Genomic DNA, 15,413 nt, shown 5'->3' on the forward strand with positions numbered 1-15,413 from the left:
CCTTCCCTCTGAGGATGCTGACCTGCATGTGTTAGGTCTTCCTTCCCTCTAGGATTCGTTTCTAGAGACGGACGTTGGATTTTTCTGGAGCAGTTGTCTTCTGCTTGCAGGCCGTTCAGCAGACAACTCTGCATGTTCTTGGTATCCACTTATCCTGTGGCTCTGTCATTTCAGGATCCCGTCTTATTTGAGATTTACCGTTGCCTGGAAATGAAGGTTCTGCGGGGGTTTAGGAGGAAGATATTATGCTTCTCAATTTTTGAGCAGTCTAAAAGTTACTAATGGAGGTAGGAAGGGCCACACTAGACCTCAGGAAATCAAAGCCTCTGTCTGCAGGCAGCTGCCTAAAATTTCTCATGGTAAAAGTTGGGCCTCAGTCTTATCCACATCCGGGAACAAAAGCAAGATAAACCACTTACAAGCTCCCTTGACAGAGCCCGGGGTGGGGTCTCAGGTTGTGGCTACAGAATTGTTTGAAGCCCCTGTGTGTTTTTACACTCTGCCTCCTTCACTGGACAGTCTGATGTGACTCAGCTCATCCTTGTCTGAATTTTAAGCTCCATGGTGATCCCATCTGGGCTTAGCCACCAGTGCATAAGCAGCACTGGACTGTCTGTCAGAAAGTGTTCCTTTTCATGAGCTGAAGTCACAAGTGTAGATTTGACGATAGGAAAAATACCTTTAAGGAAGGATTGGGGGCCAGAGCGTTAAATTAACGACTATTACAGTTTAGCTTGTTTCTTGTTTATATGATGTCTTCAAATAAATCTAGTATTACTCCAACAAATTATGTCTCTATGGCCAATTATAGTTTTTACCAAGAGTTTCTTTATGAAAAAGTTAGTGGTTTTAGAAATGTTTTGTTTGTTTTTCCCCCCAGGGAGAAAATAAGTCCGAATATTTCTTAGGCTTGACTCCAGTGGGCGTTGTCGTCTATAAGAATAAAAAGCAAGTGGGGAAGTATTTCTGGTAGGTATAACCTGGGGACAGAGTCAGTGTTAAGAGTGTGTGCTCTATCCATTGGGCTTTGTGTCTTTTCAGTTGTGAGTAGAAAAATTGATTGTACATTTATGCATCTTCTTTGTAACTTTCAGTTGTTCTGGACTCTCTTGTCCATGGAACTATGTCACAGGATTTCCCACCTACCCTCCCGTGTGTTGCTGGACCATGTATCCAGGACTAACTGGTGTTTTAACTCTAAGAGGTGGAGTGGAGGGATCGGGGAGGCCCTGTGTGTCTAGATGGTGGGTCCCATAGGCCTGGGGATTCCAGGATTGCTTGTGCGTTAGTGGGGAAACAGAGAGAGGATGTCCAGAGGCCTGGACATCTGCGGTTGCTCTGCAGTGTCCTCGACAATACAGAAGAGCCTGCATTTCTCAGTCCTGTTGTGCTGGATGCCTCTATGAGTTTCTGAAAAGTGGTGTGCTCTGGAAATAGCAAGCACAACACTGTCTGCTTTGTTTTCCAGGCCTCGGATTACGAAGGTGCACTTCAAGGAAACCCAGTTTGAACTCAGAGTCTTGGGAAAAGACGTAAGTTTCTGTGGACATGGAGCTGCACTGTGAGAGGAGAGGATAGTATCTGCTCATTAGTCACTTGAGAGAAACGGAGCAAAGCTCCTGTGCTTTCTTCAGCTGTAGCCTTGCAGAACGAGGTTAATTACGTTACACACACATTTCTGCAGAAGGGGAATGATGACAGGGAAATGTCATTTCAGTTTTAGGAAACCTTTCCGGGCAGAGGAGAGAACAGGGCGATCTGCATTATGTTCACAAGTTGCTTTTCAGTCCTGCCTGTGAAGGTGGGATTCATGTAACCTGAAAGGTGTAGGCTATGTGCAACTGCAGAAATGCATCTTCATTTTGTTCTGAAGTAAACAAAACAACCCACTGAGGATCAGATAGTCTTACCTCGCTGAACGTGATAGACTGACCGGATGGAAAATCTGGATGCTTTCAAGGGAGACCAGAATCCGAGGGGCGGGGCCTGCTGACCTCATGGCGCTGTGGCAGCATTTGGGCAGTGGGTACAGTGTGTGGGTCTGCCTGTGTTTTCACACCTTCACAGGTAGCTTATAGAAGCTGGGCCAAGGTGGCAAGGGTGTGAGAGATTCCATTTGATCTGTCTGTGAGGATAATGCTGCCTTCTGTGCTGTTGGCTTAGCATAACCCATGTAGGGTAAATGGGTGGAAAGATGTAGGAGGGGAGCCCTCCTCTGTCTCTTTTTATTATGATTTCATGCGGAGTAAAACTGAGTATGGAATTGAACCAACTTCTTTTATGCTTCTCATAAATTCATTTTCAGACAGGATCTTGATATGTTTTCTTGTCTGGCCTCTTGCAGTGTAACCCAGGGTGGGTAGTCTTGAACTCATAGGCGTCCTGCTGACTCAGCCTCCAAGTACTGGTATGACAGGTGTGTGCTACCACGGCAAGCTTTGAATTGACCTTGTTTGGGTGCTAAAAAGGTTTTAGGTATAAACCGGTACTTATATGGCCACACATGGAGCTAGCAGCCCCAAGGGTTGGGGACACAGTATTTAGTATTTAGCAAAGCCTCTTACACATACAGACTCCTTCTTAATGTCTGTTAAGTGGCTAAGGAACTGATTTTTGAGATGAACTTCAAAGTTCAAAACACTAATACAAGCTGTTCTTCCTCGAGGGTGATGGTTCTCAACCTTCCTCGGGCTGTGATCATTTAATGTGTTTTCTCATGCTGTGGTGACCCCCCAACCATAAAATTAATTTTTTTCTACTTCATAACTGTAGTTTTGCCACTGTTGTGAATTGTAGTGTCTGTGTCTTCCAGTGATCTTAGTCAACCCTTATAAAAGGTTCATTCCACCCCTACAGGGATCACAACCCACAGGTTGAGAACCACTGCTCTAGCCCCCCCCCCAAAAGATTTAGCTGATGAAATTAGAATTAGGTTTTGAGGTGAGTTTGAACTTGTGAGGATGGGAGATTACCAGATCTTCAGACAGTGATAGCTCCCAAGTCAGATACAACTGTACATTAATTATATAGTTTCTTTTGGGGGGATTAATTTTGCTTTAATGTCTAATTAGATATGTCAGTCTTAAAAGATACACTAATGTATGAGTAGATTAAAGTCATTTGAGAAGTAGAGAAGCTAATTAGTAGTATTTTGTAGTTTTCTCTTTGTCTTGCCGTGAGGTTCATAGGACTTAATGCAAAGAGTCCCATCTACCAAATGCAGGATAGATAGGACTCCAGGAGAGGTAGACTACTCCCAGGGAGGCATACCTGCTATTCAGAATATCCTTCCCCTTAGGTCTAAATTATTTTTGTGAGTTCCCTTTCTCTTTTCTTATTTTCGAGCTATGTGTATGCTACCACTGCATCGATTTAAAATGTCTTCTGTTGTCTTGGGAGAAGAAATTGCTAATATCACCAGTATCCTGAACTTTCAGCTTCTTACGTGTCTTCGTTACCAGCTAAAACTGAGGACAGCAAGGTTGATGTCATTGTGTCTTACCCATGGTCAGCCTCTGTAATACTGTGTCCCCAGACAGCAGCTGGTTTCCTAGGCATTTACTCAGCCTGTGTCCTTCCTAGCCTTGAGATGGGATTGATGTTGGGAGGGGCCTGGGTCTCATCTTCCAGTGTTCTCATCATCCTGGGCCCTGGAACGTGTAGGAGTCAGTGACTTTCATATAAGATGCCAAAGCTGGCCAGTTACTGCAGAGGCTTTTCTCTTTGTAGCCCAGGCTATGACCTTGAATTCCTTATTGTCCTCCTTATCCCATCTGAAGGGATTATGGGCACACTTCATCCTAAATTTGTTATTAAATAGGCATACTGATTTAACCAAAACATTCTATTTCCTGAGCATTCTTGCTTACAGGGCTTTCCCCTCTTTCTCCACCAGGGTTCCTCTCTGTGAGGCAGTGATTTGCATAGAATTAGGTTGATTATTATGGAGGCCTAGCTGTAATCACAGATTGAATTAAAAAGCCCCTTAAAACCCATCACCTGGAACAGTAATCTCATTCAGCTTGAAAAATGGCTGAAATGCTTAGTCTGCTGGTTTTCTGGTCGGCTGCTCTGGTTAGAGACTTAACTCCGTGTGCTAAGCGCTTTGAGGCCAAGTTCAGAGGCTTTCAGGCATTATGCACACTTCAAAGTGTTCTGTGGCTTAAACTGCACCTCACAGGAAATATAAACTCCGAGAAAAGGGTTTGCATAATAAGGGGAGAAGGTACAGAAAATACAAGTGAAGAAGAAAGTATTTTCCATTATCCTAAAATTTAGAGATAATGATTATTAACATTTTGATATGATTGCTTATATTTTTTTTGCTTCATTAGTGTGAATGTATTATCTGTTTATGTGTGCATGTATAGAGATATTTTCCCATGCATCATTGTGTGCATCCTTCTGTATTCTATTGCCCAGTCTGGCCTTGGAATTATGAGTCTTCTCACCTCTGCCTCTTAAGTGCCGAAACTGTAGGGAAGGCGCCATGCTCAGTGCGGGAGTGCATTCGTAGTTAGTATTGTATCATAGAGATTTCCCTTCTTGTTATATCCATATGTATGCATCTGCTTGGAGTTTTGAAATCCTATTTTCATGCGGTTTACTGTTTCTTACTGCTATTGCAATGTGCACTTTCTTTATGACATTTTCTGACTGGTTTTTCTTGGTGTGTTTTATTTATTTTTTTAGTTTTAATTACATATTTGGGAATGGCTGCGTGTGGGTCTGTGCACATGAGAGTAAAGATGACAGCATTGGGTCCCTTAGATCTGGGGTCACAGGAGGCGTTAGCTGCCTGACATGGGTGCTCAGAGCTGAACTCAGAACAACACTGAGCCTTCTCTCTGGCTTCCCTACCTTTTTTCTTCCTTTCTTTTTCTTCTTTCTTCTTTTTTTTGGAGGTAACTCTTTAATCTGTAGCTCAGGTTTGGCCTCAAAATCCATGTAACACTTCCAACTTAGCTTCTGAGTGCTGAGATTAGACATGAGTCCCACACCCAGCAGCCATGAATTCTGAATGTAATCCTCATAAATTGTGTAACTCTATAACTATATATATATACATATACATACATACATACATATATATATATATATATATATATATATATATATATATAGAGAGAGAGAGAGAGAGAGAGAGAGAGAGAGTCACACACACACACACACACTCTGAAAGTAGCTCATGTGTTTCTGTTATTCCTGTTTCCTGTTTGACCAACGCATTGGTCAGAATGTCTATGTTAACTGGTCTGGGGATGTAAGGACTCCATGAGTCTGGGAGCGCTTGTGTCTCTAACTGTCCATCATCCGTGAAGGCAGGAGACAGCAGTGCTTTGCCCAGCTGAAGTACTGAGGGGTTCTAATTCTGTACTTAACCACCGGGGTATTTTGGATGTGGGGAGACAGACCGAAGAGTCCTGGGTACTTAACAGCCTTTGGCTTGGGAGACAGGAGGGGTGGAGCCCTCCTCAGTAGGGAGGAGCACCTGTATGGGAAACGGCCCAGGAACGCTCCTGTGCACGGCTTGAGTTTGAGACTTCCTCCAGGCATCTACGTAGAGACACTGAATTAAAACTGGGCTTCATGAGTCTAGAGTCATGCTGAGAGTCAGCATATTATAAGAACTCGAGAATCATTAGCATAGCCCAGTTTGCTAATTTTGATAAAAATTGGGGAAGAATTCAGAATCAATTTTCTCAGCTTTGGCAACAGTGAGAGGGTACGATTCCAAACACTTCACCTGTAACCTAGCATATAGGAAGTGTATTTGTGGGCCACAAGAAAGAATACATAAATGATACAGGAGGTCCTTTATATACAATGCACTGATACTAAACTCAGCTAGGCTTAATGTCACAGGACGTTAAGACCTAAAGTTTCCTGGCAGCCCAACCAAGAGTAATTAAGCCTGCTGTCAGAAATTGGGAGAGCTTTGGGGAGCGTGCACAGAAAGTGATGGTAGCCAGGGGTGGTCACTGCTGTTCAACCCAGGAGGTTGCTTTACGTACATGATGAATATATATCACTACTGCATGGTCACTGTAAATCCTCTCATTTTGTTGCTTGACCTGATAATATCCTCCATACTCCATGCCTCCCCCATGTTGTAGACTTTGTCAGTTCTCTTTGGTCTGGAATGTTTTCCTAGCGTCTCTTTTTCTTTTATGGTATGGACGTTTTTAACACCATCCTCCCTCTTGTCAGCAAGTAGAGTCCTTTCATGCTTCTCTGATGTTTTGTGGTTAGAGTGTGTTATGCATTCCCAGCTATATAGTCACAGGGTGAGGTCGTGTCTGCCTCACCATCTCACATCTGGAGACACATAGTGGCCATCTGCTGGCTCTTCTTGTCTGATACATTCGATTTGCTGGTTATGATGTCACCTAATTTCTCCAATGTATAATTTAATTCCTGTTGTGAGTAACCCCACCCCCAAGCTGGGAGGTGAGTTTTCCACGGGCAAACATGGTAAATCAATGCAAGCTCTGCTCGTCAAAATTCTCCTGTGTAGTCAGCCTTCACACTTTTACCTCAGCCAGTCTTTTATGGTAAGGCTGGAGACTGCTGGTTTTCAGGTTCTCCCAGGGCCCTGACTTTGATTTTCAGACCTCAGAAGTCCACTGTACGAAGAGCCCTCTCTCTCTCTCTCTCTCCCTCTCTCTCTCTCTCTCTCTCTCTCCCTCCCTCCCTCCCTCCCACCCCTCCCCTTACCCCCCATCTCATTCATTTATTCAACTGTTTTATGTCCTGTCCAGCAGGGCATTAAACAGGGGTCTGGGGAGATCACCTGAAAGAGAAAGTCGGGGACAGGCTGACACAAAGAAGGCGATCTGTCTATAGTCTGATCAAATCGCCATTTTTACTTTTTTCACACAGAGGTTATATACACAAAAAAGGCAGGATGTGGGGAAGGGGATGTTGAAGGAACACAGGTGTTCAGGGTGAGTACAGATATCTTTCAGAACAGAGTGTCAGCTGGGTGAAGGTTCAGGGGATAGATCACTATGACTCCACCTATGATTCACTTGTCCTTATCTAAGTTGGTATTATCTGCCAAGGCTACCTGTCTACAAGGTCTATGACTATTAGTTCTTATCCAGGCTGGTAAATTTCCACCAAAGCTACCTGTTTACAATATCTTATAGCCATCTGTTTCAGTGTTTTTCCACAGAGACCTAATACTTTGTGTTAGCAGGCATATATGTCAGGCCTATTGCTGATTTTAGGTCTATGTCTGATTTTAGGCCTTCAGTGTATAAGCAGGGCTGCCTCTGACATCTCCCCCTCTCTCCAGGTATAGAAGGATGGTGGTGATTCTAATCTTGCAAAGGCGGGGATAGAGGCCTGACCACTGGTAATTGAAGTGGACCTTGTAATGGCTCTGGTCCCCCTGTTGTTGTCCAGTGAGTTATGAGGGCCATACCCGTCCTGATGTCTTTTTCCTGGAGAGGGGATACTTTTGACATCAACCCCTATGCAGTCAGGCTTGTCCCTCAGGGAACCCAGAGAGATATTTTTATCTTTTATTTATATTCCCTTGCAGTGCTTAGCCTCGCAGCCTAAGCAAGAATTTAGATCGCCAGTCAGAGGGGGTTCTGGGTGGCCCCTCTCTGCTTGGTCTAGGGGCGGGAGTCCCCTCTTTTAGGTTGAGTAGAGATGGGTTTTGGGAACACCCTGGATAGAGTAACAACCTCATCTTGAGTCTCATGGTCCTCCATAACTAACTTATGATAATGTATCTGAATAGGCTTTGCTACCGGATTATTTATCTGTTGTTTCACAGAGTTAGTCAGCCTATTTAAGGCCCAGGGACCAAAAGAAATAAGCAAAAATAACCCAATTAATGGTCCCAAGATGGGAGGAAGTAGGGTTGACAACCATGGAGAAGTTGAAAAACAATTCTTATACCAGCTCTCATCTTTCTCTCTCTCTGTCTGTCGTTTTTTCAAGGGTTTCTCTGACCTTTTTCATGCTCTCTTTAACCATCCCTGTCTTGTTTATGTAAAAGCTACATTCTTCTTTAAAAGCTGCATACAGTCTAGAGGACACTTTGGCACCTTCAGTGTATAAGCAGGGCTGCCCCTGACAGTTTTAGACATGGGCTTACTAATCTTTTTCCCCTCAAATGACTTATGATACATTCCTGCACCTGGAGGTTTGGATGTCCAAGGATTCCTGGGTTTGATGAGTAAGCATCCCCCAGCTTGACCTCTGTGCTCCTTGGATCTGCCCCGTCATTACTGGGGCACTTTCTCTCTAGAGTGTGCTGTGATATTCAGATGCATCTCGTGTCTGTTTTGGCCCCAGTGTAGGATCAGCCACATCTCTGAAGACCCTTGGTTCCTTCCAGTGAGATATGATCCAGATCTTGGAGAAAAGAATGATTGTTACGCTTTGGTGACTTTTCGCCTGAGCTTTTCGGTGCCAGAATTAGAGAATCTATGTGTGCATTTATACAAACACTGCCCAGATACACATACATAAACTAGGAATGTATTCATATGTACACATGCACTGTACTTGTATACAAGTTAGAAGTGATGAGTTTGTATCATGCACACCTTTCTTACTGTTCTCATTTCATGTTTTATGCCCTCTCTTTTGCCATGAGAACTTCCGCTTCCAGTATCTGCACATGTAGTCATTTGCTTAATTCTAAATTCCATATCAAATAGTGTTAGAGTTGCTTTGGTCAGAACACTGGATTTGCAATCCTCTCACCCACATTCGAGGACCAAAACTGTCTCTTGGTCACAGTTTACTTGGCCTGCCCTCCGTCTCTTCATTCCTTCCTTCTTGCTTCACTGCTGTGGTTGTATATACCCTCAAAATCTAATTAGGTTTATTTATTTCCAGTTATGGTTCCTTCTGCCTTACATTCTTGCTTGTTTAAGTCTAGGTTTTAAATATGTAGAAGATTAACCTTCTTCTAAGGTTGAAACTGTACAGAAAGATGAGCTCAGAGGAGCATCCTGAACTCCCAGACTCTTTCTGGCCTTTCTTGCCTGTCTTTTCATGAAATGATTGAAGTTTGCTGCTTTCTAGTTTGTTTTCCCCTTGGGTTTTTTCTAAAGAAAAGTGTGTGTTTGTGTGTTTATGCGTGAGCTCACACATGTGTATGTGCCTGTGCATTATTCTTTTTTTTTTTTTATTGGATGATTTATTTACATTTCCTATGTTGTCCCCTTACCCCATCCCCCACCACCCCCTCGGAACCCCCAATCCCCTCGCCCCTCCTCCTTCTTCTCTGTGGATGTAACCTCTATCTACACCCCCCCACTCCCACCTCCCCACCCTCAAAATTCCCACCCCCTGGGGCATCCAGCCTTCATGAGGTCAAGGTTCTCTTCTTCCACCTATGCCCAGCAGGGCCCTCCACTTTTACATATTCAGCTGAAGCCCTGGATCCCCCCCTAAGTGCTCCCAGGCTGGTGGTTTAGACCCTGGGAGCTGTGGTTGGTTGGTAATGTTGCTCTCCTCATGGTGCCACAAACCCTTTCAGCTCCTTCAGTCTTCACTCTAACTCCTCTATTGAGAACCCCATGATCAGTTCAATGGCTAGTTGTGAGCATCTGCCTCTGAATATGTCTGACTCTTGAAGGCCTCTGAGGAGATATCCATATCAGGCTCTTATCAGCATGCACTTCCTGTCTTCCACATCAGCATCTACCTTTGGTGATTGCACATGGGATAGATACTCAGGTGGGGTGGTCTTGAGACGGCCCCTCCTTCAGTTTCTGTCCCTCACTTTGTCTCCATATTTGCTCCCTTGAGTATTTTGTTGCTCCTTCTAAGAAGGACCGAATCACCCTCACTTGGTCTTCCTTCTTTATGGGCTTCATGTGGCCTGTGAGTTGCATCTTGGGCATTTCAAGGTTCTAGGCTAATATCCAATAATCAGTGAGTGAATACCATGTGTCTTCTTTTGTGATTGGCTTACCTCACTCAGGATGATAATTTCTAGTTCCATCCATTTACCAAGGAACCTCTCGAATTCATTGTTTTTAATAGCTGAGTAATACTCCATTGTGTAAATATACCACATTTTTTGAATCCATTCCTCAGTTGAAGGACATCTGGGTTCTTTCCAGCTCCTGGCTATTATAAATAAGGCTGCTATGAACATAGTTGAGCATATGTCCTTGTTATATGTTCGAGCATCTTCTGGGTATATGCCTAGGAGTGGTATAGCTGGATCCTCGGGTAATGCTATGTCCAATTTTCTGAGGAACTGCCAGACTGATTTCCAAAGTGGTTGCACCATCTTGCAGTCCCACCAACAATGGAGGAGTGTTCCTCTTTCTCCACACCCTCGCCAGCATCTACTATCACCTGAGTTTTTAATCTTAGCCATTCTGACTGGTGTGAGATGGAATCTAAGGGTTGTTTTGATTTGCATTTCCCTGACGACTAAGGATGCTGAACATTTCTTTAGATGCTTCTCGGCCATTCGAGTTTCTTCCGTTGAAAATTCTTTGTTAAGCTCTATACCCCATTTTTTAATAGGGTAATTTGGTTGTCTGGAGTCTAATTTCTTGAGTTCTTTGTATATATTGGATATTAGCCCTCTATCAGATGAAGGATTGGTAAAGATCTTTTCCCAATTTGTTGGTTGTCGTTTTGTCCTATTGACAGTGTCCTTTGCCTTACAGAAACTTTGCAATTTTATGAAGTCCCATTTGTCAGTTCTCGATCTTAGAGCATATGCCATTGGAGTTCTGTTCAGGAACTTTTCCCCTGTGCCCAAGTATTCGAGGCTTTTCCCCACCTTCTCTTCTATTAGTTTCAGTGTATCTGGTTTTATGTGGAGGTCCTTTATCCACATAGACTTGAGCTTTGTACAAGGGGATAAGAATGGATCAATTTTCATTCTTCTACATGTTGTCTTCCAGTTGAACCAGCACCATTTGTTGAAAATGCTGTCCTTTTTCCACTGGACAGTTTTAGCTCCTTTGTCAAAGATCAAGTGACCATAGGAGTGTGGGTTCATTTCTGGGTCTTCAATTCTATTCCATTGATCTTCCTGCCTGTCTCTGTACCAATACCAGGTAGTTTTTATCACTATTGCTCTGTAGTACAGCTTGAGGTCAGGGATGGTAATTCCTCCAGAAGTTCTTTTATTGTTGAGAATAGTTTTCGCTATCCTGGGTTTTTTGTTATTCCATATGAATTTGAGAATTTCCTTTTCTAACTCTGTGAAGAATTGAGTTGGGATTTTAATGGGGATTGCATTGAATCTGTAGATTGCTTTTGGCAAGATGGCCATTTTTATTATATTAATCCTGCCAATCCATGAGCATGGGAGATCTTTCCATCTTCTGAGATCTTCTTCAATTTCTTTCTTCAGAGACTTGAAGCTCTTGTCATACAGGTCTTTCACTTGCTTGGTTAGATTCACACCAAGGTATTTTATATTATTTGCAACTATTGTGAAGGGTGTCATTTCCCTAATTTCTTTTTCAGTCTGTTTATCTTTCATGTAGAGGAAGGCTACTGATTTGTTTGAGTTGATTTTATAACCAGCCACTTTGCTGAAGTTGTTTATCAGGTTTAGGAGTTCTCTGGTTGAAGTTTGGGGGTCACTTAAGTATACTATCATATCATCTGCAAATAGCGATATTTTGACTTCTTCCTTTCCTATTTGTATCCCTTTGACTTCTTTTTGCTGTCTAATTGCTCTGGCTAAGACTTCCAGTACTATATTGAATAGGTAGGGGGAGAGTGGGCAACCTTGTCTAGTCCCTGATCTTAGTGGGATTGCTTCAAGTTTCTCTCCATTTAGCTTGATGTTGGCTACTGGTTTGCTGTAAATTGCTTTTACTATGTTTAGGTAGGGGCCTTGAATTCCTGATCTTTCCAAGACTTTTATCATGAAGGGATGTTGAATTTTGTCAAATGCTTTCTCAGCATCTAGTGAGATGATCATGTGGTTTTTTTCTTTAAGTTTGTTTATATAGTGGATTACATTGATGGATTTCCGAATATTGAACCATCCCTGCATTCCTGGGATAAAACCTACTTGATCATGATGGATGATTGTTTTGATGTGGTCTTGGATTCGGTTTGCTAGAATTTTATTGAGTATTTTTGCATCGATGTTCATAAGGGAGATTGGTCTGAAGTTCTCTTTCTTTGTCGGGTCCTTGTGGGGTTTGGGTATGAGTGTAATTGTAGCTTCATAGAACGAATTGGGTAGTGTTCCTTCTGTCTCTATTTTGTGGAATAGTTTGAAGAGAATTGGTATTAGGTCTTCCTTGAAGGTCTGATAGAATTCAGCACTAAAACCATCTGGTCCTGGGCTTTTTTTAGTGGGGAGGCTTTTGATGACTGCTGCTATTTCCTGAGGGGTTATGGGACTATTTAGATGGTTTATCTGTTCCTGGTCTAACTTCGGTACCTGGTATCTGTCTAGGAAATTGTCCATTTCATCCAGGTTTTCCAGTTTTGTTGAGTATAGGCCTTTGTAGTAGGATCTGATGATTTTTTGAATTTCTTCAGTTTCTGTTGTTATGTCTCCCTTTTCAGTTCTGATTTTATTAATTTGGATACTGTCTCTGTGCCCTCTGGTTAATCTGGCTAAGGGTTTATCTATCTTGTTGATTTTCTCAAAGAACCAACTCCTGGTTTTATTGATATTTTGTATTGTTCTTTCTGTTTCTATTTGGTTGATTTCAGCCCTGAGTTTGATTATTTCCTGCCTTCTACTCCTCCTGGGTGTATTTGCTTCTTTTTGTTCTAGAGCTTTTAGTTGTGCAGTCAACTTGTTAGTGTGTGCTCTTTCCAGTTTCTTTTTGTAGGCACTTTGAGCTATGAGCTTTCCTCTTATCACTGCCTTCATGGAGTCCCACAAGTTTTGGTATGATGTGTCCTCATTTTCATTGAATTCTAAAAAGTCTTTTATTTCTTTCTTTATTTCTTCCTTGACCAAGTCATCATTGAGTAGAGAGTTGTTCAGTTTCCATGTGTACGTGGGTTTTCCATTGTTTTTGTCATTATTAAAGACCAGTCTTAGTCCGTGGTGATCTGATAAGATGCAAGGGATTATTTCAATCTTTTTGTATCTGTAGAGGCTTGTTTTGTGACCAATTATATGGTCTATTTTGGAGAAGGTACCATGAGGTGCTGAGAAAAAGGTATATTCTTTTGTTTTAGGATGAAATGTTCTATAGATGTCTGTTAAGTCCATTTGGTTCATAACTTCTGTTAATTTCAAAGTGTCTCTGTTTAGTTTCTGTTTCCATGATCTGTCCATTGCTGACAGTGGGGTGTTGAAATCCCCCACTATTATTGTGTGAGGTGTAATGTGTGTTTTGAGCTTTAGTAAAGTTTCTTTTATGTATGTAGGTGCCCTTGCATTTGGAGCATAGATGTTCAGAATTGAGAGTTCACCTTGGTAGATTTTTCCTTTGATGAGTATGAAGTGTCCTTCCTTATCTTTTTTGATTAATTTTGGATGAAAGTCGATTTTATTTGATATTAGAATGGCTACTCCAGCTTGTTTCTTGGGACCATTGGCTTGAAAAATTGTTTTCCACCCTTTTATTCTGAGGTAGTGTCTGTCTTTGTCACTGAGGTGCGTTTCTTGTATGCAGCAAAATTCTGGGTCTTGTTTGTGTATCCAGTCTGATAGTCTGCGTCTTTTTATTGGGGAATTGAGACCATTGATGTTAAGAGATATTAAGGAAAAATGATTGTTGCTTCCTGTTATTTTTTTTATTAGAGGTAAAGTTATGTTTGTATCTTTTTTGGGGGTTGTTGGAAGATTACTTACTTGCTTTTCCTAGGTTGTAGTTTCCCTCCTTGTGTTGGCATTTTCCATCAATTATCCTTTGAAGTGCTGGGTTTGTGGGAAGATATTGTGCAAATTTGGTTTTGTCATGGAATATCTTGGTTTCACCATCTATAGTGATTGAGAGTTTTGCTGGGTATAGTAATCTGGGCTGGCAATTGTGTTCTCTTAGTGTCTGTATGATGTCAGCCCAGGCTCTTCTGGCTTTTATAGTCTCTGGTGAGAAGTCTGGTGTAATTCTTATAGGTCTGCCTTTATATGTTACTTGACCTTTTTCCCTTACTGCTTTTAGTATTTTTTCTTTGTTTTGTGCATCTGATGTTTTGATTATTATGTGACGGGAGGTATTTCTTTTCTGGTCTAGTCTATTTGGTGTTCTGTAGGCTTCTTGTATGTTTATGGGCATCTTGTTCTTTAGGTTAGGGAAGTTTTCCTCAATAATTTTGTTGAAGATATTTACTGGCCCTTTAAGTTGGGAATCTTCATTCTCATCTATACCTATTATCCTTAGGTTTGGTCTTCTCATTGTGTCCTGGATTTCCTGGATGTTTTGAGTTAGGAGTTTTTTGCATTTTGCATTTTCTTTGACAACTGTGTCAATATTTTCCACCGTATCTTCTGCATTTGAGATTCTCTCTTCTATCTCTTGTATTCGGTTGGTGATGCTTGCGTCTGTGACTCCTGATCTCTTTCTTAGGTTTTCTATCTCCATGGTTGTCTCCCTTTGAACTTTCTTTATTGTTTCTGTTTCTAGTTTCAGATCCTGAATGTTTTTGTTTAATTCCTTCTTTGTGTTTTCTTCCATTTCTTTAAGGGATTTCTGTGATTCCTCTTTAAGGGCTTCTATCTGTTTACTTGTACTCTCCTGTATTTCTTTAAGGGAGTTACTTAATTCCTTCTTATAATCCTCTATCATCATCATGAGAAGTGATTTTAATTCTGAATCCTGCTTTTCAGGTGTGATGGGGTGTTCAGGGCTTGCTATATTGGGAGAATTGGGCACTGATGATGCCAAGAAACTTTGGTTCCCGTTGCTTATGTTCTTGCGCTTGCCTTTCGCCATCTGGTTAACTCTAGTGGTACCTGCCCTCACTGTGTAAAACTGGAGTCTGTATTTCCAGTTATCTTGCTTATTGCAGAGCTCCTCAGAGTCCAGAGGTCTCTGTGGTCTTATGCTCCTAATCTCCTGGGTGGAATAACTCCTGGGACTCAGGCCACCTCTTGGATCTGGAAATCCTTCTGCTCTGAGTGCAGTGGGTCCTCGATGACTCAGGATTCAGTTTCAGCTGCTCTGAGTGCAGTGGCTCCAGCTGCTCTGAGTGCAGTGGCTCCTGGATGACTCAGGATTCAGTTTCTCAACAGGACAGGAGCAGACCGACTCTGTGTCAGCTGCTCTGAGTGCAGTGGCTCCTGGATGACTCAGGATTCAGTTTCTCCACAGGACAGGAGCAGACCAACTCTGTGTCTGCTCCAGCCCAGAGGACCAGGCAAGGGCAGAAGGGAAGTGGAATTCCGGAGGGGCGGGGTTTGGGTAGCTGCTGTGCCCTGGATATCCCTGGCTCCCCGATCTATCTCTGGGGTTTAGGGAGTGAGATGGAGTTCTTACCAGCTGCTCTGA

At 42.4% G+C, this 15,413-nt stretch overlaps 1 protein-coding gene across 1 annotated transcript in view; it reads left to right on the forward strand.

The window, feature by feature from the left end:
* Epb41l4a (erythrocyte membrane protein band 4.1 like 4A) overlaps positions 1 to 15,413 on the forward strand; it is a 209,476-nt gene that overhangs the window by 123,593 nt on the left and 70,470 nt on the right. Inside the window, exons 8-9 of the mRNA XM_028762721.1 lie at positions 881 to 969; positions 1,469 to 1,532. Of these exons, the coding sequence (XP_028618554.1) occupies positions 881 to 969; positions 1,469 to 1,532 (153 nt within the window). The remainder of the gene's footprint in view (positions 1 to 880; positions 970 to 1,468; positions 1,533 to 15,413) is intronic.

Source organism: Grammomys surdaster, unplaced genomic scaffold (genome assembly GCF_004785775.1).
Source record: "Grammomys surdaster isolate TR1022 unplaced genomic scaffold, NIH_TR_1.0 135, whole genome shotgun sequence".
Classification (NCBI taxonomy): domain Eukaryota; kingdom Metazoa; phylum Chordata; class Mammalia; order Rodentia; family Muridae; genus Grammomys; species Grammomys surdaster.